Source organism: Pipra filicauda, unplaced genomic scaffold, assembly GCF_003945595.2.
Source record: "Pipra filicauda isolate LSUMZ 115617 unplaced genomic scaffold, ASM394559v2 scaffold1_size10287979_pilon, whole genome shotgun sequence".
Lineage (NCBI taxonomy): Eukaryota > Metazoa > Chordata > Aves > Passeriformes > Pipridae > Pipra > Pipra filicauda.
Window position 1 is genome coordinate 7,004,577 of NW_024104310.1, and position 26,161 is coordinate 7,030,737.

General features: G+C 38.8%; 2 protein-coding genes across 2 annotated transcripts in view; both read left to right on the forward strand.

Moving 5' to 3' along the window:
* LOC113994842 (sodium channel protein type 5 subunit alpha-like) overlaps positions 1 to 26,161 on the forward strand; it is an 80,831-nt gene that overhangs the window by 37,849 nt on the left and 16,821 nt on the right. The window contains 8 exon segments of the mRNA XM_039380643.1: positions 16,871 to 16,934; positions 17,545 to 17,689; positions 18,527 to 18,721; positions 20,529 to 20,720; positions 22,621 to 22,723; positions 23,660 to 23,889; positions 24,010 to 24,162; positions 25,312 to 25,665. Of these exon segments, the coding sequence (XP_039236577.1) occupies positions 16,871 to 16,934; positions 17,545 to 17,689; positions 18,527 to 18,721; positions 20,529 to 20,720; positions 22,621 to 22,723; positions 23,660 to 23,889; positions 24,010 to 24,162; positions 25,312 to 25,665 (1,436 nt within the window).
* Positions 2,967 to 11,391, forward strand: LOC120323137 (sodium channel protein type 10 subunit alpha-like). The gene is made up of 2 exons (XM_039380645.1): positions 2,967 to 3,052; positions 10,944 to 11,391. The coding sequence occupies exons 1-2, from the start codon at positions 3,048 to 3,050 to the stop codon at positions 11,275 to 11,277; spliced, it is 339 nt and encodes a 112-aa protein (XP_039236579.1). The 5' UTR covers positions 2,967 to 3,047; the 3' UTR covers positions 11,278 to 11,391.

Genomic DNA, 26,161 nt, shown 5'->3' on the forward strand with positions numbered 1-26,161 from the left:
TTCTGTAAAGTCAATTAGCTATTTACCAAATACCAAATTTCGTGTCTGTGTGATTTCTTATTTCATTGTTCAGCACGAAAAAAGAGGAAATGTCAAACATGCAAATTAGTGTCTGGACAAATACACCATGTACTTTACACACTTAAATTCTTTCCTAAGACAGTCTGGGGTGCACCTTTTGTTTACCTCACAGATATGTATTTGCCAGAGCCCCTCATTTTTTTCTGTGACAGACTCATGCCTTTAGATATTTTGCATGATATCAGTTTCTCTGTGTGTTCTTTTTGGTTTTATTTTGTATGTAATATTTAGTTATTCTATGTTCCAAGTGGATTTCTCCACTTCTTTTCCTGTTTGTTTGGTTTTTTTGTTTGTTTGTTTGTTTGTTTTGTTTGGTTGGGTTTTTTGGTTTTTTTGGTTTTTTTTTTTTTGCCTGGTGTCCCATATTACTCTTGTTCCAGGGTTATGAGATTTTGTAAGACATTCCTGGAATCTCATCTAGGTCTTGCAATTAGTCAGCCTTGAAATGAAGGAGAATCCCAAAGCTTCTGGCCAGCAATTGAATTAATTCAACCCATGAAGGATACCTTTGAGGTTGTATTGGAATAAATGTGTGTGCATTACTTAGAAATCACTCTTAATGGGATCTGCCAGAGGTTATAGTGTTTCCCAAATTGCGGGAATGGCATTCCCTGTATGCCAATTTTGGTTAGGGAATGGAAGGAGGATTGCAAATTCTCTGAAGTTGCAGCTGCAGTAAAGAGAAATCTCTGCAAGTAATTTTCATGGCAAGTGTATCTAATGCAAATGCTTGAATTATCAAAGAGTATGAAATTTTATTGCTGAGCAGTGAAGTTCCTTCATGACAAATTTGTAAGAAATATCATTTATGAACTGTAAGCATCAGAGTTAACAACTGTTACAGTGCTCCAGATCTGTGTTATAAAGAATTATTTCCCTATGCAAATCTGTTATGAATTCCCTGTGTACATATGTGTTCATATATATGTATATAGAGCCAGGTGGGGATGCAAAAACAAAGGTGTAAAGTGATGTGACACTAATGGGTTTGAGTTTTTGAGAAGGACACAAGTGTTCACAAGTTGTTTTGGTACTTAATTGTCTGTCCTGTTAAATACTTGTTCCATTTGTTTGGTCCACATTTGATGGATTTTAACTTCAACTTGAACACCCACCGAGCATTAAAGCTCTCATTCATCTGTAAGTCTCTATGATTTTCTTTTGAGAAAATCTGTCTGTCATGGAATCAGTTGTTCAGGTTTACAACATGTAAATGGTTCCTCCTGTGTTTTGTGTGAGTTTCTCTGTGAACAGTGATTTGAATTTGGTGGTTTTAATGGAGGATCATTGTCATCACTGTGTTTGTCTCAGACTCACTTGTGGTCAGTGCTGTCTAATGGACACCGAACTGTAACCAGGAGGTGCAATAAACTCTGTAATTAACAGTCATGATCTGTCTCTGTGAGACTCTTGACCTAAATTAAAACACTCAGAAAGATATTTATTTGAAATTCAATAGAATTCTTCATGAGTGGATGACATGATCTAGTTGTGGAGAGCATGACTTTGTTTTGCAGCATCCATTCCTTGAAAATATGAAATGTCTTTTCAGGCTTCGGTTATTTTATTTTCAACTGTTATGATTGAAGTCACTGGAAGTTTTTAGCCTGGAAGTAAAATGAGTTTTATTTTTCCATTGAACTTTGATGAATGTGTGTGTTTTCTCTCTGTAAAATACTTTCTTACTTAAACTTCCTGTGCTTGAGTGAATAATATGTGGATAGGCTATAGAATTAGGTCAGTATGCAAATTTCAGGATTAGATTTACAGATATAAAAGTTGATGATACTCTTAATTGAACTGATCTCAAGAACATACTCTTGCTTTCTGGAAAAATAACTTACATTGCAACTTAAAATGTCTTATTATTGCTTGCCCCACAGAACACTTAGGGTTTTATCTCTTTCAAAGCCACTTTTAGTTGTTTCCTTCCTTGATGGTACCTATCAAGCAAAGTGTTTGATCACTGTTTGTGTGTTTGCCTGCATTAGAGCAGCCTGGCTTTTAAGGACAGCATAGTTCTTTCAATAGAATTCTTCCAGCAAAGCCCACAGTAACTCCCTTATTGTCAGGAAAGTTTTATATCCGCCTCAGTAAAGAAGAAAAAAAAATTAGAGAGTAATGGATTCTGTTGATGTAACTAAGAGCAATATCTGTACTTACCACCAGGGCTTGCCATTAATGTGTTTGTGTTACTGTCCAATACCTGTTGCTAGCAGGCTTTATACATTCATTTAAATAAATACAAGCAATTTCAGATCTGAGGATAAATGTTGTGGGGTTTTATAATGTGATACTTAATGTATTTTGGGCTCTGATCTTGTATATAAGAGACAGTATATTTGACTTTCAGATTTTGTCTGTAAAAGGTGTAATGAACATACACCATAGCCTGGGAATATTAAAAAATAAAAAAGACAGAATAAAAACGAATAGTATGTAACTCTAATTTCTAACCAAAAGCTTTTGCTACAAGGTAAATTTGGTGCCAATATTTAATGCATGCTTGAAAATTCATCTGGTTAAAAACTCAGAATGAAATGTGAAACAGGAAACCATTTGCTTTCTTATATTTTACACATGTATTTCCAACTGAACTAAAATCCGTCTTTGCTTTTAATAAGTGTAACTATAATTTCAGCAGAAAGAAAATAATGGATTAATACTTAGGTGATTATTCTTCCAAAGTATCACCCAAGCATTTTCCCTCTTGTACAGTATTGTCAGTGAGATCACAAAATTTCATTTACTATTGTCAGAAATGTAACCAAGCTCCTCCCTCCATCCCTCCCCCAGGCATTGCAGTACATAAGAAAACTTTCTGCATGGGAGATGGCCAGGGAGCAAGGATGTTCTTGGGAATAGAATAGTGAAGGTGAGAAAACAGACTTTCTGCCTCTTTGGAGATAAAAACCAGACAACATTAGCTTCAGAAAGCAGTGTGAAGGTTTTTTATTTTGAAGAGAATGCTGTAAGTATTTTGGTTTTGCTAAATATTTTTATACTCTGTGAAATCTCAATTGCCTATTTTCTTAATTTATATCTATGTGAATTTGATCAAAATATTCAGGGATATGTGTGTACAATTGTGTGTCTATACATATAAAAACATGTAGACATAGGTTTTTAAGTCTTAGATGTTGTTTATTTGAGGTACAGGGAGCAGCTGCATAAGAAAATGTGCCTTTAATGTAGAATCACTGTATTGCTGTAAATATATAGCTCTTCCTATAACATCCATGTGTCAGGAAAACATTCTACTAAATATTGTTATATTTTTCATATTAATTACTGACTGCCTTTTGTCTTGTTTTGTTGTTTCAGCTTATGCATGGCATTCCTCAAATCAGCTGTAGTACTGTTTAATCTTAGTTATACTCATCTTGACATAGCGAATTTTCTTTACATACACAAGTCTGGAATGTTTTTCTTACAAAAATGCTGGTGGGTGATTTTTTTCAGGATATTTACGGAGTGCACAGTCCAGCCTGTTGCATACATTTCAGATTTTGGAAGTAATGAGTGATTATATTATAGCATATTGTATTATATTGCATGTTATTATTTGGATATTTTGAATAACTTGGTATATTACATTTGTTAAAAAACCAAACCAAACAACATCCCCTAAAGAAACCCCCTCAGGCAGCCAAGAGGTAGATATTTATCCAAACAATCCAAACACAAAGTTTTTCTTGGTTTGAGGGAGCAAGTGTGAAGTAGAGAACGAGGGATAAAGTGCTAGTTGGAAGAAATGGCCGTGAATATTTGAAACAACCGTAGTCCTTTAGAACGTCCAAGTTTGATTTTATAAAGGACTAAAATCTCTTAGATCTGCTGATGATTATTGAGATTTAAATAAAGAAAATTGTGATAATTATTGAGCAGAAGTATTTAGTCTTTATGAAAATGAGTATGTGACAGCTGTAGCTTTTGGCAAGGTATTGTACAGCACAGAAAAGAGAGAATTCTTGTCCTGTTTCCTAAGCTCTGAGCTGTGTTGCTCTGAGCTGTTTTCTCATTTTTTCTTATTCCAGATGAAGGGACGAACACATCTTTGTTCCCATGTGAAGAATCCGCTAAATGCATCCTAACACCAAATGAGCAGTTAGTTTACTCTGTTTTTTTCAAATCCAGGAAATATTTGGTGGGTGGCTCTTGAGAAGGGAATGGATAGAAATAGTTTGACTCAGAAGTGGTTATAATACATGCTAAAATTAGATTGAAACATAAACAAGGGCATTTTTATGTTTACGTTCCTACCAGTTTTCCTATCTTGAGAAACTCCTCAAAATGTCCCTTACGGACTTTGCTCATGTTTTACTGTGCAGTTCTATGAGTTTAAATTCCACTTTTATGGACTGTTGGAGATCTAATGGTCAATAGTTTGATTGCTGCTACCTTGCCACACTTAAAAGGAACTCTTTGTGCTTTTAGGGAACTGAAAGGAGTTTTGAAATTTGTATAAATGGAACCAAATCAAGGAGTTATGTAAAAGGCTTGAATTTGTATTTTGTTTTTCAATCCAAAAGTCTAAATGGGTTAGTTATCATCTCTAGTGATAAGTCATTGCCCCAGGAAGCATCTTGTAAATTGTGTCTCTGAAACATTGTATTAATAGATTCGGTTTTTGGCACTACTTTGCTATTCTAGAAAATTATCCTAAACCCCAGCTTTTATCTTAAGAAATTTTAATAGGAAATTGTACTTTAGTACTGCCCATTGTCTGCTTCATTTAATGACTTCTTATTCACCCCTTTCTATTGCTTTGCACATCATTTGTTCAGTAAATTTGATCAGTCTCTGTGGAATTCCTCAGGTAACACTTTACCTCAGTGTCTTGCCTTAAAAATTCAGCTGGTTCAGCAGCCTATGATGAGGTGGCTGAGTTCAGCTGAGCTTCAGGAATTCTGAGTAGTCACTCTGTCTTTTTAAAATGATTTAGCCACCTGGATCACAAGGATTTTTTTCAGTCACATATTCTTAGCTTCCTCTTTCCTAACCCAAGTCACAACCCGTAAATACTTGGCAGCTGTTGAAAGGCCAAAAAGTTTGTTGTTCTATATGAGCACTAGTATGTGGCTGGTACAGGTCTGTTGAAGAAATCCTCTCACGTTGTCCATGAATGCTTGTCCAATTATGACTTCTGGTCACTGTTGCTGAAGGTTTTTCTGCTCTTGATCACTGCTTTTGTCAGATTCAGTCTTCACTTTTTTTTCAAAAATTCATCTCCCAAATCCTTAATACTAAAACAATGTTTGTATTTGCTAAAACTTTTTCCTTTGCTTCATTCATTACAGCCAATGTAGTTCCCTAAAAGCTCAGTCTCTCTATTGTCCTTAAAATTGCTTTGAAGATCAAATTGATCTTAGAATTATTAAAAGTTAAAAAAAAAAAAAAAAAAAGAAAGAGCATCTTGATTTTCACTTTATCTTTTGAGCTTTCAACTGGAAATGGGTCTGTGTGGTTTGGCAAAGTACCAGTTCTTTGGTTCCATTTTGTTACCATGGCAAATTCTAATCTCTGAGCTGTGGTTTCTGATCAGATCTGAACTCACTTGTAAAGTCCCAGAGGAGGAAAAGAAAAACCACCCAAGTCCCATAAACCCAAATAAAATCGTTGCACAATCATTCTTGCTTGTATATCCTTTTTAAAGGTATATATTGGCATCTGAAGAAGAGTCCTGTAATTACAAGAGGGTATTGATTCTCTTACATGGTCCACATATGAGCTCGCAAAACAGAAGTAGCACAGCTGGACCTCAGCAATCAAAAATGCAATATTTTAAAGACTCGGTGGTGACCAAAGTGTTTATTAATTTGGAGTAATCAGTCACAAAGGACAAGACATCCTGTCCTGTAGTGAGTCAATTTTTTTTTCCATCTTTCGCATAAATTATTGTCATCTACAATAGTGTGATAAACTGTAAAGTTCCCCTGGAATGTTCTCAAAATGCAACTGCAGAAAGCCTTCAGCCAAATTCAGTGTTGGCCTTGCTTTGTGGAGGGGAAGGATCTGATGAGCCTCGGGGACCGTTCCAATTCCACCATTCTGTGACCGCATATAAGAAACAGGTGTGGGAGATGCAGAACTAAAATCTGTTTTCAGGAAGTACAGAGAGACAGTAACTGAGGTGCAAGGCTGCTGATACTTTAAGCATCTACAGAGAAAAACAACTTGATGGCTGTCAGAGTTCTGATAGAGATGTGATTTTTTCACTTCCTAGCTGAAAAGGAAAAAAATATCACTTCTGTAACCTGAATTACACAAGGTAGATCAAGAATCAGGTGTTGATCTTTGTTGGGTTTGTTTTACATTACTCTTTCTTCTAAATGAATGAGCTTCTAGTTGGTTTTGCGTTATCCTCATGGCTAGGCTTCGCGAACGAAGATTTGGGAAGGCTCTATCCACATTTGCTGCAGGCACGCTGGTGGCTTATGAGGCCAATACGTGACAGACATATCCAATTACAAAAGGCACAGCAGAAAGACTCCTTAGATGGTGTATTCTGCAATACACGGTTCTTTCTGCGTTGCCTTTTTTCCTCAAGAGTGATCCTGCGAGTGTTGTCGAAGGAGACAGCTGCGTTATAGATGGTGTGTCTCCAGGCCTCTCGATTTGAGGCCAGAGTAGACCAGTTATGTTGATCAATATGGCCAAGGCTGAGATGTTGTTTCAGGGAGTCCTTGTATCTTTTCTTCGGGGCTCCTCTCTTGCAGCAGCCAGTGGCAAGTTCACCATAGAGCAAGATCTTAGGGAGGCAGTGGTCCTTCATCCTGGAGACGTGCCCTGCCCAACGCAGCTGTGTTCTCATCAGCATGGCCTCAATACTTGTGACTGCTGCTTGTTCTAGAACAGATGTGTTGGTCACATAGTCTGACCAGTGGATGTTTAGGATTGTGCGGAGGCAGCATTGATGGAAGCGTTCTAGGAGACGCAGGTGGTGGCGGTAGATGACCCATGATTCGGAGCCATATAAGAGAGTCGACAACACTATGGCTTTGTAAACACTGATCTTTGTACTTTTCTTCAAGTGTTTATTACGCCATACTCTTTTGTGGAGTTTTCCAAAAGCACTATATGCCTTAGCTAACCTGTTGTCTATCTCTCCGTCGATCTTACCATCTGAGGAGATGAGGCTACCGAGGTAATTAAACTGTTGGACTGATTTGAGCTCTGATTGACCAATGGTGATGTGGGGATGATGGGGGACTTCTTGAGGTGCAGGCTGATGGAGGACCTCAGTCTTCTTTAAGCTGACTTCCAGTCCAAAGAGCTCAGCAGCCTCTGCAAAGCAGGATGTTAAACGCTGCAGAGCTGCTTCTGTGTGGGCCACAAGGGCGGCGTCATCAGCATAGAGCAGCTCCCGGACAAGATGGTTTAAGGTCTTGGTGTGGGCCTTCAGTCGCCTTAGATTGAATAGACTTCCATCAGTACGGTATCGAATGTAGATCCCGTCCTGATCATCGAGGTCTGCTGTGGCCCTTTGGAGCATCATGCTAAAGAAGACGGTGAATAGGGTAGGAGCGAGAACGCAGCCTTGTTTCACACCATTCTTAATTAAAAAGGGCTCAGAAAGTGTGTTGTCATATCTGACTTGGCCGTGCTGATCCTCGTGGAGTGAGATGATCATTTTAAGGAACTTGGGGGGACAACCTAAGCGTTCCAAAATCTGCCACAGACCTTTTCTGCTCACAGTATCAAAAGCCTTGGTGAGGTCGACAAAGGTTACATAGAGAGCTTTGTTCTGTTCCCTACACTTCTCTTGCAGTTGTCTGAGAACAAATACCATGTCTGTGGTGCTCCTGTTGGCTCTGAAGCCACACTGACTTTCAGGAAGGATTCCTTCTGCTATAGTGGGTATTAGTCTGTTCAAGAGTATTCTTGCCAGGATTTTGCCAGCAATGGAGAGCAGAGTAATACCACGATAGTTTGAGCAATCTGATCTGATACCTTTCTTCTTATACAAGGTGATGATGACTGCATCACGAAGGTCTGATGGTAGTTCACCGAGCTCCCAACAGCACACCACAAACTCATGAAATTTGGTGTGGAGTGCAAGGCCCCCATGTTTCCAGATTTCAGGTGGAATTCCATCAATCCCAGCTGCCTTGACGATTTTCACCTGCTGTATGGCCTTGAGGGTTTCTCCTAAAGTGGGGGCAGTATCCAGTTCATGTTTTACTGGTTGTTGTGTGATGGACTGAATTGCTGAATCTTGGACTATACGGTTGGTACTGAAAAGAGTCTGAAAGTGTTCAGACCAACGATTCAGAATGGAGGTTTTGTCTGTTAGAAGCGTTTGCCCATCAGCGCTGAGTAGGGGACTTTGTAACTGGTATGTAGGCCCGTATGCTGTTTTCAAGGCCTCATAGAAACCTTTGTGATCACCTGTATCTGCGCATAATTGAGTTTTTTTCGCTAGATCGATCCACCATTTGTTCTGGATGTCACGGAGTTTCTGCTGGAGCTTGCTGCACGCAAGACGAAAGGCTGTTTTTCTTGCATGACAGGATGGCAGTGCAAGGTGTGCTTGGTGGGCGGTTCTCTTCTTCCTCAACAAGTCTTGGATTTCTTGGTTGTTTTCGTCAAACCAGTCCTTGTTCTTCTTGAGGGAGAACCCTAAGGATTCTTCAGAGGATTGCAGGATGCTGTTTTTAATATGGTGCCAGATTGTTTCAGGAGAGGAATCTGCAGAAACTGTGGGAATGTTTTCGAGCCAACTTTGAAGGTTTGCCTGGAAACTGTCTCTTACTGTGGCTGATTGGAGATTGTTAACTTGGAGTCTTCTCCTTGGGATGCTGCCCCTTTTTGGTTTGAATTTGAGCTTGAAATTGAGTTTACAGCGCACCAGCTGATGGTCTGTTTGGCATTCTGCGCTGGGCATCACGCGGATATGGTGGACATCGCGGACATCTCTCCGTCACACCAAGACATAATCGATGAGGTGCCAATACTTAGATCTAGGATGCATCCAGGTTGTCTTCAGACTATCTTTCTGCTGAAAGATAGTATTAGTGACGGTGAGCTGTTGCTCTGCACAGAATTCTAGCCTTATATCCTGGGTGCATCAAACAGAGCAAACACAGGGGTGGCCTCACATGGGGCACTGTGTGCGATTCTGGGCCCCACAATTTAGGAAGGATGTGATAGTCCTTGAATGCACCCAGAGGAGGGCAAAAAAGCTGGTGGGAGGGCTGGAAGGAATGTCCTGTGAGGAGGGGCTGAGGGCTTTGGACTTGTCTAGTTTGGAGAAGAGGAGGCCAAGGGATGACCTCAACACTCTCTACAGCTTCCTGAGGAGGGGAAGCGGAGAGGGAGGTGCTGAGCTTCTCTCCCTGGTATCCAGTGACAGCATGTGTGGGAATGGTACAAAGCTGCACTGGGGGTGGGTTGGGGTGAGACATTAGGAAGCCTTTCTTTACCAAGAGAGTGGTTGAACACTGGAACAGGTTTCCTGGAGGGGTGATCAATGCCCCAAGCCTGTCAGTGCTCAAGAGGCACTTGGATGTAGCATTTGGGTTCACAGTCCCCGTCACTCTGGGCGTGGGCAACGGAATCAATTTCATTAAGAACAAGAAAATCTTATATAGACAGTTCAAACCGTGATACATCATAACATGTGACCTTCTCCACCAATCACATTCGAGCACTCCATCGAGCATGTGCAACAGAGTACTGAAGGACTACAAGTCCCATAATGCCTTTCGTCACTTTTCCTGTAATATAAACCCCTACACTTGGACAGTGAGTGCCCTTACTAACAGGCTTCAACATAGTCAGGCCTTGTCACACGAAAGACAGGAGGAAATTCGCCCAACCATTAGAGAGGGGAGATTTTCTCGACCCACAGGGGTTCATTTTTCTGTTAGTGACCCAGGGAAAATGAAACCATGTATGTCTGATCAGTGTGTCAGATATCCCACAAGGGGACTCTTCACCAAACAAGATTCACAAGATTCTCAAGATCAATTGCCTTTATCGGGGAGGGCCCCTCAGTGGGCCTTCCGAGTGTTGTTCCGCTACTGGCAAACTGTCAGCACTTATAAAGTGCTAACAACACTTTATATGGCTCACCCTAACAGTTTACAGAAGAATACTCTTTAATACAAATCGTGGCAGGTTGATAAGATTCATAGGTCGTCGGTGATAGTGTCTACCTGCAAAAACACATTAAAAACAATCTAACAGTGCTATAAAGCAAGCACAAACACAAGATCTAATACAAAACAATCTACCAGTATATTAGGGAGCATATTATCCAGCAGTATTGGTGGAAATCTTCCTCCAACCATTCTCCATTTCCAACTTCATTTTATACTATTTCCTTAAGTTTAGGTGGAGTTTGAGTGAATCTAGTCATAAATACTTAATTGGGTAGTCATCCTTGGCATCTATATTCCTCGGTGGGCAGATATGACACAGTCTTTGAACTACAAAGTGTCACCATGTTTCCCTTCCTGCAGGATCTTTATGAAGGGAGGCTGTAGTGCCTTCATGTTACTCCCTTCTCCGTTTCATCCCACATAACAGGTGTTTATCACTGTTTTTGGGGAACTATTGTGGGGCATTGTGACCATGCTCCATTCAGGAAGCAGCAGCTGGGTCTTCTCTGTAATTCTTATTCTCTTTTAATTTTTAACCCTATCCATTACCTCACAGGCCTGAATTGCTCAGTCAGTTGCACTGGATGGTTGTTGTGGGTCCGTTCCAACTGAAACAGTCTATTCCTATTCTACTCTGTTCTATTTTCATGCAGGGTTTCATAGAAGAAATAATTTATCTAATAGATAGTTTAAAGCTGTGTATTATTTCTGTTATTTTCTAATTATTAATAGCTTTTTTTCTTAAATTGCCTCTAGCACTGGAAACAAACCTTCAGAAGGAAAAATGGATCGCTGGTGTTGGCCATCAGAAACTAACAGCTTTCGACGTTTCACCCCTGAGTCCTTGGCTGCAATTGAGCAAAGAATTGCTGAGAAAAAAAAGCAGCCAGACAAAGAAAAAGAGAAGCATAAGGACCAAGGAGTTGAAGCAGAACAACTTACTCCCCAGCTTGATTTGAAAATCTGCAAAAAGCTGCCATCCCTTTATGGGGACATTCCATCAGAGCTCATTGGGGAACCACTGGAGGATTTTGATCCATACTACAGTGACCACAAGGTTAAAACTTCCAAAAGCATTTCTTTGCTTTAACTTTGTCTGCTGAACTCTTAAGAGATAGTAAAAGCTCTAGCTGGGAGATGCTGGGTTTTGATTGTTGTGCAGACAGGTCTTTCAACATTCCTGACATCTTTTGGGGCAGGAGTGCTAAGGTGTGCTCTGCTTTATGCTATGAAGAGGTATCTTCAGTTCCAGTCAACAGTCAGATTTTAATTATGAGGACATAATACACATGATTGATACACTTCTACGGGAAATATATTCTGGGATAAGGGATGCTTTGTTTTGCAGAGCAATTCCTATGATGCCTGTGAGGCTGAACTCCCTGTGGTATAAACAGTGCCTGTCCAAGAGTAGATCATGCTGGAACTGCAGATGCTTTCACTGAATTACAAAGATTATACCAATTAGGGGAGGCATATTTGAGATATTTCCAGCACTCTGCGTAGCAAAACTATGTATTTGCATTGTTGTGAATTAATTTTCTGTTATTTTATGTCTCGTTGGCTTTGTTTATTGTGCCATATTTATATTGCAAATCCTCCATGCGATTGCAAAGGGGTTGGTGTTGTTGCCTGGGGGAGTGTCTAAAGTAGATGCTGTTGGAATCCCTCCTCAATTAAATGGCAAAAAAAATTAGTTCATTTACATATTCTATATCCTATAAATCTTTTCTTTTTAGACTTTTATGGTGCTAAATAAAAGGAGGACTATTTTCCGGTTTACTGCCACACCTGCCTTGTGTATATTTGGTCCTTTCAATCCAGTCAGAAAAGCAGCAATTAAAATTCTGACCAATTCATATCCTTTCATTGGTTTCCCTTATTTGAATTTTAAAATATTCTGTATCATTTTCTGTCATTCTGTTCCTCTCTTTATATTAATGTGAATGTAGAGCTTATATGGCTGTGACAGAGATTTTTTAAAAGTTTTATTGAATCTAATGTTACAACAGCTGAGATATTTGCATAATGTTGGTGAAAATGTGAAAAAGCTGATATTTAAAATCAATTTTGCAGATATTGGTGTGAAACAACCTTTAGAGGCTATTGTATGACATTGTAGCCCTTTTCCTGAACTTGTTCGAAATCTCTGATGTGGTCACAAGGTTAAATTAAAAACACAAAGTAACAAACAAAGCAAACCAGGGACTCCCTTGTTTTTAAGATATGAAAGATGGGATTTATGGTGAAGCTTTGCTGGAAGAGTCTCATGTTCTCCTAAGAAATGTGTTCCACACTCAAGTTTAGAATGTTCTGAAGAGTGCCCGTCTTTTGTATTTTTGTAACAATGTAACTGTAGTTTGGAGAATGTCAGAATGTGAAGGATTTGCAGATGCAAAACCACCAAGTGAGTAGTTTCTGCATTTTCTGCTAAACATCTGTTTTCATTTGGAATTATTATTTTGTGAAAATAGATTTTTTAATGGAACTTATGTCTGACTTTGAATGTGTATGCCTGCTATAAGAAATTACTAAATTTGCTATTCACTTTCAAATTAACTCTAAATTTAAGAACCATATCCATTTAAACAAAAAAAAGCCAAACAGTTTTATTGGTGACAGGTGAACTTTTATGAAAGAACACTAGTAATTGGTTATTAAGTGTTTTCAAATGGTTTTCCCAGGCTTAAACCCCCTAGTTACTACAGAATTGTGGCCCATTTCTCTTTATTCCATCCTCCTGCTGCTGCAAAAAAAATGGAGGTTTTTCAAGATTCAAATAACAGTACACGATTTTTTTTCATTTATTTATGTTTCTCATCTCTTCTGTCAAACATGCTATGTCCCACTAAAGTCCTAACTTCTGAAACTGTCTGAACATTTTTATATGTAAATCCTGAAGTTTACCCAGATAAGCAAGTTTGATCTGTTATTAGTTTCTTTGGAAAACACATGAAAAGTCCTGACCATATCCAAAATCAAAGTCATTATTTGAATGTCTGTATGCTTTTTGTGTGGCAATCAGGACCTTCTATGAACTTCATTGTTTTATAGTGTAGCATTTTTCCCTTAACTTACTATTCACATGTTTTGTTGGCATTATTATATGTACCGTGTTACTCAATTGTGTGGTTATGACTGTACGTCAGCTCCCACCAGCACTCAACTGGACTGAGTAAGTATCTCACTGGCTGTATGTTTCCTCTTTTTCTGTGGATATTTACACACAGGACTGAAAAATTTAAATAATGTGGTGATCTAATTCAGGGCCTTGAAAAATTTCCCTCAGTCAGACCTCTGAGGAAGATTGAGGATTGTTATTATATCTCACAGTCTTTGGTGGAGCTTCAGTGCCTTTTCTCAGAGGCTCACACCATGTGCCCTTTCCTCTGCATTGGCTAATTTTGCCATCTGGTGTGACATAGAAGATTGGCCCATTTTTTCTTTTAAGGAATGAACCTTTTAGAGAGACTGTGGGGTAGAATTCTAACTTAATATCTCTCCTTCTACAGCAGTAACCTGAATATCTGTTATGGTTGGCTCATGCAAAAACTAGAAAGGGATAAATGTCCATTCTGTTCTTTCTTCCTGTTTCCTGGTGACACTCCTGGGTCAGTTGTTCCCATTAGAAAGGCATCTCTTTGTAATGTCTTGCTACCTTTTGTACTTGTGCACTGTATCCAGTGCAACTTGACTTGTTGTTCTAGAATTAAATCTTGAAAATGTCCCCAGAGCCCCTTTTGTCTTGGGGTAAGCATGGTGATAAGAAGAGCTTAATTTTCTGTAGGTTTACTTTCAGTTATAGAATATTTGCTCTAGTGTTCTGCCAGAATTTGAGGCTTTGAGATTTTCCAGACTGCTTTAGAATACAGACACAGTCTTAAAAATGTTTTAAGATCCTTAAAAATGCTAAGGAAGCGTGAGCTATCCTTCACCTAGAAATAATATTATATGCTTATGTGAACTTTCCTAGTTGCTACCTGAAATCTTACTAGAATTCAGGAACACATCTTCTTATAGCCATGATGCTTCTGAAAGTAATGTAACCAGTCCTATTTTACTTCACATTTTCTACCTTTACTCCATGCAGGGACTAAATCTTAGGAAATGCCTGAATGTGCCTGAATGTGACTCAATCTCATTAATATTTTTATTTCTATAACTTACATACACTTTTTCCTCCTCAGAATTGCTTTTACTGGCATATATACTACTGAAATTTTGATAAAAATAGTAGCAACAGGATTTGTTTGGAATGAATTTACCTTCCTTCGAGATCCATGGAACTGCTTGGATCTGTCTGTTATTATTGTAATGTAAGTACAACTCAGTTGTTCTTTTACATTGAAGGGAAAAAGCCACAGATTAAATACTATCTGATGTTGCTGAAATCCCTGAGAGTGTTTGGCCTCCTACCTGCTAAAGAGTTACTGTGCTTGAACCACCATTTGCATATCTGCAAAGAGAAAAATAGTCATAGACTGGCTCAACATGCTTATGGTTTGAAAAACATCCTTGCCACTCAGTTACATGTGGTTTCATTTTATAGGTACGTTACTATGTTTCAAAATATAGGCAATGTTTCAGCTCTTCGAACTTTCAGAGTGCTGAGGACTTTGAAAGCCATTTCAGTAATACCAGGTAAGGAACAATCTTACTGATAGTCTCTCCATTTCATCAGCGTGCTTATTCTTTCTATGGAATTGTAGCAGGAATGAAACATAGAAAGTGTTTAATTTAAGTGTCAAAACCATACATAAATACTTTTCCTTTTATATTCAGCTTGGAGAACAGAGATCAAATATAATTTGAATTTTTTCTTATGAAAAATCCTGGATATCACTGTCTGCTTATATCATATCTCAGATTCAATTTTTCTGCCTCAATATTGGTCTTTAGTTCATATGTAAGGCATTTTCTCAGAATCCCAGAATGGTTGAGTTTGAAAGGAACATCTGGAGGTCGTCTGGTCCAGCCTCACTGCCCAAGCAGGGCCACTGAGAGCTGGTTACCCAGGACCAAGTCCAGACAGCTTTTGTGAGTCTCCAAGGATTGAAACTCCAGAACCTCCCTGGGGAACCCGTGCCAGTGCTCAGTCACCCTCTCAGTAGAAAAGTGGTTCCTGATGCTCAGATGGAACATCCCATGTCTCGGTTTGTGCCCATGGCCTCTGGTCCGGGCACTGGGCACCACTGAAAAGCACCTGGATCCATCCTCTTTGCACTCTCCCTTCAGATTTGTGCAGACATGGAGGAGATCCCCCTTGAGCCCTCTCTTCTCCAGGCTGACCAGGCCCAGCTCAGCCTTTCCTCATGGCAGAGTTGCTCCAGTCCCTTCCCCATGTTTGTGGCCATTTGCTGGACTCTGCAGTGTGTCCATGGGCCAGAACTGGAGCCAGTAGTCCAGCTGTGGCCCCACCAGGGCTGGGTAGAGAGGAACAATCACCTCCCTTGACCTGCTGACCAAGCTTTGCCTAACACAGCCCAGGAAACAGTCACCCTCTTTGTCATTGTAATGTGTATTTGGCACAGGGTGAAGTACTTGTTTAGTGTAAATCAAACACAGAAATCTGTCCATGTTCATTAAAGTTTGTAAGACTCTGCTAGGATACCATCTTAATTTAGAATGTGCAAGATAGTAAAATTAGTGTTAGGTACTAAACAGAGGCTAAAGAAATTATGATTAGGAAATTTAAGGAAAAATGCTTTAGTCACTCCTATGCTTTGTTTTACCTCATTTAATACTCAGAAGTTACAAACCCATTTACTCTCTTTTTAACATACTTGCAGCTGCTGTGTCTTGTCACATGAGAATGTCACTGCATTCCTCTTCTCATTTTGCTTATTATTGGATCTTATTTTTCTAGGTCTGAAAATCATTGTAAATTCACTTGTTGAATCCATTAAGAAACTTGCTGACGTGTTTATCTTGACTGTATTTTGCTTGAGTATATTTGCCCTAATAGGCCTCCAGCTTTTTATGGGTAATTTAAGATTCAAATGTGTCCTCAATAATACTGTGTACAATGACTCATTATGTAAGGATCCCAAGATCTATGTACCAAGTGATGAAGGTAAATGTTATTCTTTTCTCCCTTTACATAATCTGTGCATCTTCCCATGTATGTCTTGATTTTTCACAGAGATGTGATAGTTGCATGTATTTCTCCCAAGAAGGAAAACCCTTCCGTTTGCACGAGTCTTAATATGAAGTCTCTGGGACAAGTGAATGTGAAATTAGTGAATCTTGGATTTGGAGAAAGATTAGCAGTCTGTGGGATAGATGGGGCTGAGTTTTCTATAAGCATTTGCCTTTTTACCTGTGCATGGTACGGGGATCCTAATTTTAGGGGTACAGCATGGGGTATGGTTATTTTTCCATCACTTTTTCTATATTTCAGGGATTTTGCCTACTTCTCACAGCGATTCTTACTTTTACCAGAGACCAAGTAAAATGTTACATTGGGAGTTGTGCAGTAAATAGTTGCTATTTTTTTTTAATCTGTCACAGAGACAGATTTGCTGAGAAGCAGCCCTATACATCCTTTTTTTTGAAAGGATCCTTCCCAGAGCTTTGATCCATCAGGGTGTTTATCAAGTGCAGTAAATGTATGGTTTCCTGTCAGAAGGCTGTGCAAACTGACAACTTCTGATTTTATGATTCCTTGATTTATTTTTTATTAGATATCTGCCACAGAATGAATGGCTCTTCTGACATATTGCTCTGTGAGATCAGTTCAGATCCTGAGTAAGTGAACAAGATAGTTTTAATATTTTCTTAATTTGTTCCTCCAGATGTCCTGTGGTTTTATTTCTGGTCTAAAGGAATGGTGATGATTTTTCAGGAGGATGGGGATGCATGTATGTCATTAAATTAAAAGCCAAGTATTTCACCTCAGAAAAAGAATGAAGTACAAGGATGCAACCAGTTATGTATGTACTTTGTTGCCAACCACTGGGAATGTAATGGTAAGGTAGAATGATATAAATGAGGAGAGGAAGAGATCAGTAAAGACCTGTTAGATATTAATAAACTCTCCTCTCCTCATCTTGGTGAATTATTTAAAAGTAAAGGTAATTCCATTTTCCCCCTCTCTGTGTATTTGTTTGCACATATCCTACATCAGGGGACACTTTTTGTCTAGTCCTAAACTAAGGTTTCTGTCCAATTTTCTCTGATTAGACAAATGGCTTTCTAGGATGGTTTGATATAAATCAGCCCTTCTGGCAGAATTAAATTTGGGAATAATGAAATGGACTTTCAGATAAACTGAACAAATTTGATGTTGTCTATTGGGTGCTTTCAGGTACCGTTAAATCTCCAAGTAAATATTGTTTAATCTTTATTTTGGGGTTAGGAAAGAGTGCCCAGAAAACTATACCTGCCAGAAGATTGGGCAGAATCCTGACTTTGGTTATACAAGTTTTGATCATTTTGGCTGGGCCTTCCTCTCTGTATTCCGTCTGATGACACAGGATTCCTGGGAGCGTCTCTACAGACAGGTGGGTACTTCTATTACCTGATAGAATGACTTGACACATGCAATTCAGAGCCACTAGAAAAATCTCTACTGGTTTTAACCTTACTGACACCACATTTCCTTTAAAATCCATGTAAATATTAAGGAAGTAGGTTCAAGTGACTAAGTTGTAACACCTTCTGCAAGGGACATGGAATGGGAGCAATCCTGCTGGGAATGCCCATAGTTCTGTAGGAGAACACCCTGGGGTCAGTGGTTAAGAGTGAAATATGAGTATGGAACCACCCAAGGATTGGGATATACAGCAGATCCAGCCAGTGAGCTCACTGCTGCTGCAGGGAGCGTGAGGACTTGTTGCCTTCTCTGTTCCTCTTCCTTTTAAGTCCTGACTCCTCACCAAACCTTTTGGTTCAACACTTTAGTTTCAGATCATTTTTGACAACTGACATTAAAAATTTGGAGGCTTGATGTTTTGATTCAGAGAACTGAATGTAACTTTTGAATTCTGGTGGGTTTTTTTTCAGAAATGCTATTAAAATTCATGTAGACAACTCTCTGGATCCCCTATGTCTATGCAATGCCTTTGCTAGCCAAGAATTATCCTCTGCCTTGTTCTGTATTTTTTTGTCCATTTTAACTTTTTTTCCATCAACCTTTATTAATTAGGACTTTTTAAAAATGGATATATCTTCTTCTTGCCATTTGAAACTCACATGGTTTTTGGGTTTTAATGTATCAAAGCTTAATATTGAGCCATCTCCTCTTCTGCCATTTTAAAAGAGTGTAAAGTTAGTTTGAAATTGTATTGTAAACGTTATTTTTTTAAGAATATATCACAACTTTTACTTTTTCCTCACAGACTATCCGTACATCTGGAGTGACCTGCATTTTTTTTTTTATGGGAGTCATCTTTTTCTGCTCATTTTATCTGTTCAATCTGATCTTGGCTGTAGTAACTATGGCATATGAAGAGCAAAACAGATCCAGTCTTGCTGAAACGGAGGCCAAGAAAAAACTGCTTCAGGATGCCCAACAAATTCTAGAGAAAGAACAGGTTTGTATATTATTACATATAATAAGTGGTTCCTTTTGTTTTCTTCTGTATGTGAATTAGGGAAATGATGTTTTGAATTAAATATGTACTTCTTGCACACTTTCTCACACTTCATTTCTCTTTGTGTCTCTATAAATCCATGTGTGTATGTATATATGTATTGAATATATAAACATTTCTGTGATACAAAAAAACATCATTGAATTTTAGGATTTGCAGACCTGACATTGTACAGGAATGGCTTACTGGCCAGTTTGTACCTTTTATGGTATTGCATAGGTGCTGCACTCCATGGTTTCCCCGTTCTTGTACACTACCATTATTGCTGTGGACATAAATTCCTTTCTCTGGGTATTCCTTCTTGCTATTACTGTGTAGTCTCATGAAGGAAATATGAGTGGATACATTTACATCCATGAGAAAAGTTGTCATTTCTGCAGCTCCCAGAAGTTGGAAGTTTCAGTGCTGACAAGAGTTCAGGCCTGATTAAAAAGCCTTCCAGGAGCCACTGTGCTCAGCATTTTAAAGGTTGTCAGGCCTCTTTCTGAGTGAAGGCATGCAGGAGGTCTATCAGTTGACAAGAGCAGGAATAGTCTTTAGCCAGGATAATGCTGTTTGTTCCATATTAAGTTTCCTCTTGACATCCAGAGACTGCATTAGTTTCTTTGCTGTTGTTTTGGAGAGTTAATAGACACACATCAGATTTCCACAGTGTTTCCTCTTGGCATAGTATTGTTCCAGTCATTCATACCTTGGTCTGAAAGGGACCAGGGATCACCTGTTTTTATTTCTGATAATCATTGAGTCATGGAATCACAGAATGGTTTGGATCGCAAGGGACCTTAAAGGTCTTCCAGTCCAGGATGGTCTGGAACACCTTCCACTAGACCAGATTGCTCCAAAGCCCATCTAACTTGGCCTTGAACACTTCCAGGGATGGAACATCCAGAGCTTTTCAGGGCAAACTTATGCCAGTGCCTCACCACCCTGCCAGGAAAGAATTTATTCATAACATCTAATCGAAATCTCTCTTCTTTCCCTTTAAAACCATTAGCCTTGTAAAAAGTCCCTCTCCAGCTCTCTTGGAGCCTCTTTAGGCACTGGAAGGGGGGCTCTAAGGTCTTCCTGGAGCCTTCTCTTCTCCAGACTGAATGACCCCAACTCTCTCAGCCTGTCTCCAGACTAGAGGTACTCCAGCCCTCAGAGCATCTCCGTGCCCTTGGGCAGGTCCATGTCCTGCTGATGGGGAGGGCCCAGAGCTGGACACAGCAGTGCAGGTGGGGTCTCAGGAGAGGGGAGCAGAGAGGGAGAATCACGTCCCTTGACCTGCTGCCCATGCTTGTCGTGATGCAGCCCAGGACACAGTTATTTCTGGGCTGCAGGCCCACCCTGCTGGGTCCTCTCAAGCTTCTTATCCACCAGAAGTGAAGCTCTAAGCCAAGGCAGCAGGATGGGTTGAAAATTATTGGTACGACCTATTGTATCTTGTAACTTTTTATAAAAGACACCTCTGATTTACTGCTCACAGTCAAAAATGATAGATTTGTAAGAGGCCATGCAAATATCCCCCAGCAAGTATCCAATTTCCTCATTAAGGTGTCATCATCATGGCTAGGCTTCGTGAACGAAGATTTGGGACTCCCTGGCAGTGCATTAAGGTGTAAGGCATCACCATTTTACCAAGTTCCTCAGCATTCAGACAGGGTAATAATTTAATCGAGTAAAAATTAAATTGAATATTATCCTAGTCCATGTGTTGGCATTTACCTTGTGTTAATAAACAGACCTTTTGACTTTTCTTTTACAGGAGGTGGCTGCAGCAGAAAGCAGTAAGGCCTTGCAGGTTGGGTCTGAAATGCCAGTTGCTGAGTTGAAAAATTCAAAAGGGAGAGACAGTAATAGAGAAACACCTGTTTTAAGACAAAATGTAGTTTTAGATGATCAGGAGAAAGAGGAGCAAATATTTCATTCACAGCCTGGTCACTGCCACAAGAAGCTTGTAAGTATTCAAAATAGAAAATATATTCATTAAGCTTAGGTGTGATATGAGAATTCACTGAGCAGAAAAGCTTTCCTTATTTCCATTTTTTTCCTCTCTGTTTTTTTTTTCTCCTTCTTGCATTCATTGGAATAACTTGTTTTTTAAAGCAATCTGAAAATTGTATTTTGGGATGCGAGGAAGACAGCACTATTTGGACTTGAAAGGGAAGCTAGAAGTGGGTGTCAGTAGTACATGTTATTATTTCATATCAAAATATTTTCACATTATAAAAGGAAAAAAATAGAAAGGAAAACCTAGAGCATAATCCAAACCGGGTGAGATGCTCTGACATAGAGTTCTTTTATTAGTCAAATAAATACAATCTACAACAAATGTGGCAATTACTGGTGTCTCTCCTGCAACTGAGGACTCTTAAAACAATCTACTCTCTACTTTCATCACAAAAGAGGCTAAAGATACTAAGTCAAAGAGAAAAAAGTATATCAGGTAGGAACATTTTGGTAGGACTTAATCAGTTTATAAAAACTTGAATGGATCATTCCTCTAGAGAATATCCCTATTTTAAATCCCAGTTTCTCATCCTCAGTTATTTCCCTCAGCTAAAGACAGATGAGCAGCAGTAACCAGGTCAGTGTTGGGGAACACCCTTGTCTTTTTTAAAAACACTAACTCTGAATGCTTCTGAACAGCTGTGAATTTCAACAAGAAGACCGAGGACTTTAGTCAGGCTGGCACACACATTTTTATGTATTTCTGTCCTACAAGACACCAAACATTAGAGAAAGGAATGAAAGGACAAGTTGCACTGGTAACTGGGACATAATTAAAATAATCTAAATGAGCCTTTTAGACTCAGAAAAACTATAGAGAGAAAAATGAGCATTTTAGCACTATATTACAAATTCATTTGATATATCCCTTCTATGACAGTTCTATCAGCTAAGTTTTGATTATTTTTCATTAAAATATCAGAATGACAAAGAGAAATAATTATTATGAAACCCCTGAGGCCAAGAATACCAGTTTCATTCCCTGAATAACAGCTTTCTAGAATATGTTGATAAAATCATAGTATCAAAAAAGTTTGAAGTAATGGTATGATATATCCTTATTTATATAGCCTTCCCACTATCTCTGGAATTCTTTCTGATTTTCTCTACCTCGGAGTCTCACGTATTCTTTGTAGCCCATGTTTTATGATTGTCTATTTAATCCTGAGTAAGTGTGTGGGTTTTAATGTGTCTGAATATTTAATAATAATTCAGTGTATCCCATAAGATAAAAGTGTTGGCCTGTCTGTCCTTGAGCTCACATCAGGAGCACTGAGCTGAGCATTCCATGGCTTCTAATGAAAACAAAAGTAGTACCATCCCTAGTTTTAAGCAGTTCAATATTAGTAGAGATCTAGATAGGCCTGGTAGTGCTGGAACAATAATAATTTTTATTAACTACGTGTCTATTTTTCATATTAATAAATGGGTTTTTTTATTATCAATAATTCTCTGTTAAAAAGGCAATAGTTTATTCAAACTGATGACCAGTGTTCTTTTTGTCTGTTCTTCTAATCAGTCATGGGAAAGATGGAAGAATTCTTTTCCCTTGCCCCATTAATGTTTCTATACTTCTTCTACAATGACATTATTATTGTTATTAAATATTTTCAGAAGGAAACAACTTCATGAAGAAATTTACTGGTTTTGATGAAACACCCTTTGTCTTCAAAAGCAAAGACCTGATAGTGTTGTATTTTTTTGGTTTGCGTTCTTTCACCAAAGTAAAGCTTCCCTTCAATGTGTATTTAAAAAGGCATATTTATGTCATGCTGAACATAATTTTTGTATTGCCAGTTTTTCATATTCCCTTGCTATGTTACCTTCTGTTATCTTTCTAACCAAAGAGGCAGATCCTGCTGTCCTATGATGTGTCAGTGGACTCTATTAATGATCCTTTCCGAAGACAGAGGTTAATGAGTGCAGCCACTATTCTTACAGATAATTCGAGTAAGTCATTCTTTCCTGTTTTTCCTATGAGATTGTGTAATGTGACCTGAGAGATCAAACTGTCTCAAACACTCAACATTATTTTAAAAACCACTAGAGGAAATTATGTTGCAAATGTAAATTTCAGGAAAACAAATATTCTCATATCTCATATAACTGTGACTGGAACTCAATTACCAAGGGTAAATCATGCCTGACCAACTTGATTGAAAGAAGAGAATTTCAAAGTGTGTGTAAGCAGAAACGTTGCCCATTTTCAGAGGAAGAGGTTGTGCAGTCTCTGACCTGATGGCTGACCCTGCTTGGAGAAGGGGGTTGCACTACAGATCTCCTGAGCTCTCCTCCAACCTCACTTATAACCCTGTCCTCAGCTATGGACACCTGTGGCTGGGCAGGTTCAACTCACAGGAAACAGGTTGTCATTGTCCCAGAAACAGTGATTTCTCTCCTTAATGCAGATCCTTTATCATCCTTTAATAGTGTAATCATAGAATCATGGAACAGTTTGTGTTGGATTGGACATTAAGGATCATTTTGTTCTTCCCCCCTGCCATGGTCAGGGACACCTTCCACTAGACCAGGTTGCTCAGAGTCCCATCCAACCTGGCCTTGAACACTCCCAGGGATGGGGCATCCACAACTTCTCTGGGCAACCTGTGCCAGGGCCTCCCCAGCCTCACAGGAAAGAATAATAAACATATGAAGAGGTGGGGAATATCCCCTGTTTCTGTCATTATGACATTTGTTGATGGTGACCTGCAATAGCCTGTGATTAGTTTGTGTAGTAGGAGTGAAACAGGTTTTTTTTCAATGATGCCATTCTGCTCACATGAGATTGATTTTTCTTTCCAATCTTTTCTTTGATTGTCTTTTTCTTCACACTCTGATATTCCACATAGGATTATTCATATGCCACTTTCCCTCTTTCTCTGCTAGAGTCAAAATTGAAATGTCCTGCATTGTGGAAACGTTTTGCTTCAAAGTATCTAATTTGGAATTGTTGTCCCCTCTGGAGAGCAGTCAAAGAGAAGGTGAAATTGGTGATTTTGGATCCGTTTGTTGAACTCTTTATCACAGTTTGCATTATCTTGAACACCTTATTCATGGCTATGGAGCACCCTGGCATGTTGCCAGAAACCAGAAAAATGATTACTATAAGTGACCAGGTAAGTGAGGTCTATGTAAGTTGAATACAGAGTTATAACCCTGTATTTATACTGGAACAGTCCCATAAGGAGACAGACTTCTTGAGTGACCTTTTCTGAATTTCTTTTTTGTCTTTCCAGGTGTTCACCCTTATTTTTACACTAGAAATGATCTTGAAAATCATTGCTCTAGATCCTTACTACTATTTTCAGAACAAGTGGAATGTTTTTGATAGCTTGGTTGTTTTGATTGGCCTAGTGAGCTTTGGAACCAATCTGTCACCTTTCCGGGTGGTAATGATTTCTTTGCTCTTTTTTAAAAGCACGTGTTTTATATAGATTTGTGAAAGATTACAGTGAAATACCTTGTCATTATTTTCCTGATGAATCTGTCAAATCAGTTCTCTTTGTTGGTAAATAGTAAGCCAACATGAACATTTCATTAAAAAAATTAATTAATATTAAAGAATATTTTCAATATGTTTATTATACTGTGTATGTTGGATACTACAAATCCCCTGCACAGTGTGCTGCCAGGGAGATCTGACCCAGCAGAGAGTTCACTGGTTCTCTGTTAGGTCTGTACAGTGGCACTGCTCAACTACATTTCAGAGCTACAATCAGGATCAGATATTATCTGCTGAGCTTAAGGATAGCAAAGATTCCTTCACAGCTTTTCCTTTTGAGCTAAGATTTGTAAAATAATGGAGCTTTCCTCAGGGCTCAGTCTTGGCCTTGAGGGCTCTTCAGCGCTTTTCTCCATTTTAGGGAGAAAGAGGAATCGTTCTGAAGTGTCTGTGTATGACATTGCTTTTGTATTTATGTCCTTACTGCATATTTTTAATGTTAAATTTACTAATTACTTCAAATGCTTCTTTGCATTTCAGAGTCCACAAGCCTAGAAATGCAGTTGAATTCTGTTTCCCCTTTTTATCATGACTGAGAGATTTTCACAGCCCTGAATGCTAATTTGACTAAATACCTCCGTTTTACTCGTGGGGGTACATAGAGTAGGTCCCATCTGGCTTTTCAGATCCTATTTTAAGTCTGTTTGGTGAGAAGTATAAAAAAATATTTGTCTTATTGCATTTGACCAAAACTCAGTAATTTCATAACCTTTTCCAAGTACCCGTGACCTACTTAATTGTATTCCTGTTCTTTTTATTGCTATTAACATTATTACACTGGCACACTCTCGTATCTAACTTAGCACAAACAATTTGAAACCTTCCTTTGATACTTCTCTGCTCTCAATAACATTAATTGTTGGAGCTTAAGCACAGCACTTTTGCATCAAAACAATTAAAAGCCTTTCTTGGGGAAAAATGACAATGTTACTGCAGTAAAGGCAGCATGATAAATGCAGGGTCTGGTTTTTATGTGGGCTGTGCTGTCTGGGCTGTGTTTGACCTTACCTTTTTTCTCTTATGTTTTATTTTACAGATCAGGATCTTCAAATTGGCAAAGTCCTGGCCAGCCTTAAATACTCTTGTGAAAATAATTCTAAACTCATGTGGTGCTCTGAGTAACCTCACTCTGGTTTTGGCTATCACTGTATTTATTTTCGCTGTACTAGGAATGCAGCTTCTGGGCAGTGATTATGAAACAAACTTCTGTAATATAAGCACCACTGAGGATTTACGCTGGCATATGAAGGATTTCAGTCATTCAGTCCTGATTATATTCCGAATATTATGTGGAGAATGGATTGAAACGATGTGGGAATGTATGGAAGTGGCTGGAAAAGAGAAATGTATTACAATTTTCATGCTAGTCCTGGTGATAGGAAACCTGGTGGTGAGTTTTAAGCTGATTCCCAGTCTCTACTGAATGCATCCAGTTACACTGGCAACTGATTTTTGCAGAGGGAAACTTTATCATTTCAAGAGTATTCACACTATTCTCTTTTCTGGATGTCACTTGGCGTGTTTTTCTTCTATCTTTCTTTTTTTTTTTCACTTTTCCCCTGTCTTTCTCTTTCTAACATAAGAGGTAGAAGCAATACAAAATTATTCCCTCTACCCACAGTATAGAAGTGCAGTGCTTCTGATAATGTGGTGTCTGATGTCTTCATCTTTTGTGTTGATAGGATCCAATAACCAAACTGTTCAGTGCTTTTAATGCTTATCAACTTGTATTATCAAGAGTTTACCATACCCAGATTTTCTGGTTTGTATGACATATAGTAGATGGAATGTAAATGTACTGGAAGACAAAATCTTTTCATCTGCTTGGTTTGTTGGTCTATACCAGACCCTTTTGGATGGTGGTGTTATTAAAATTCATCTTTGCT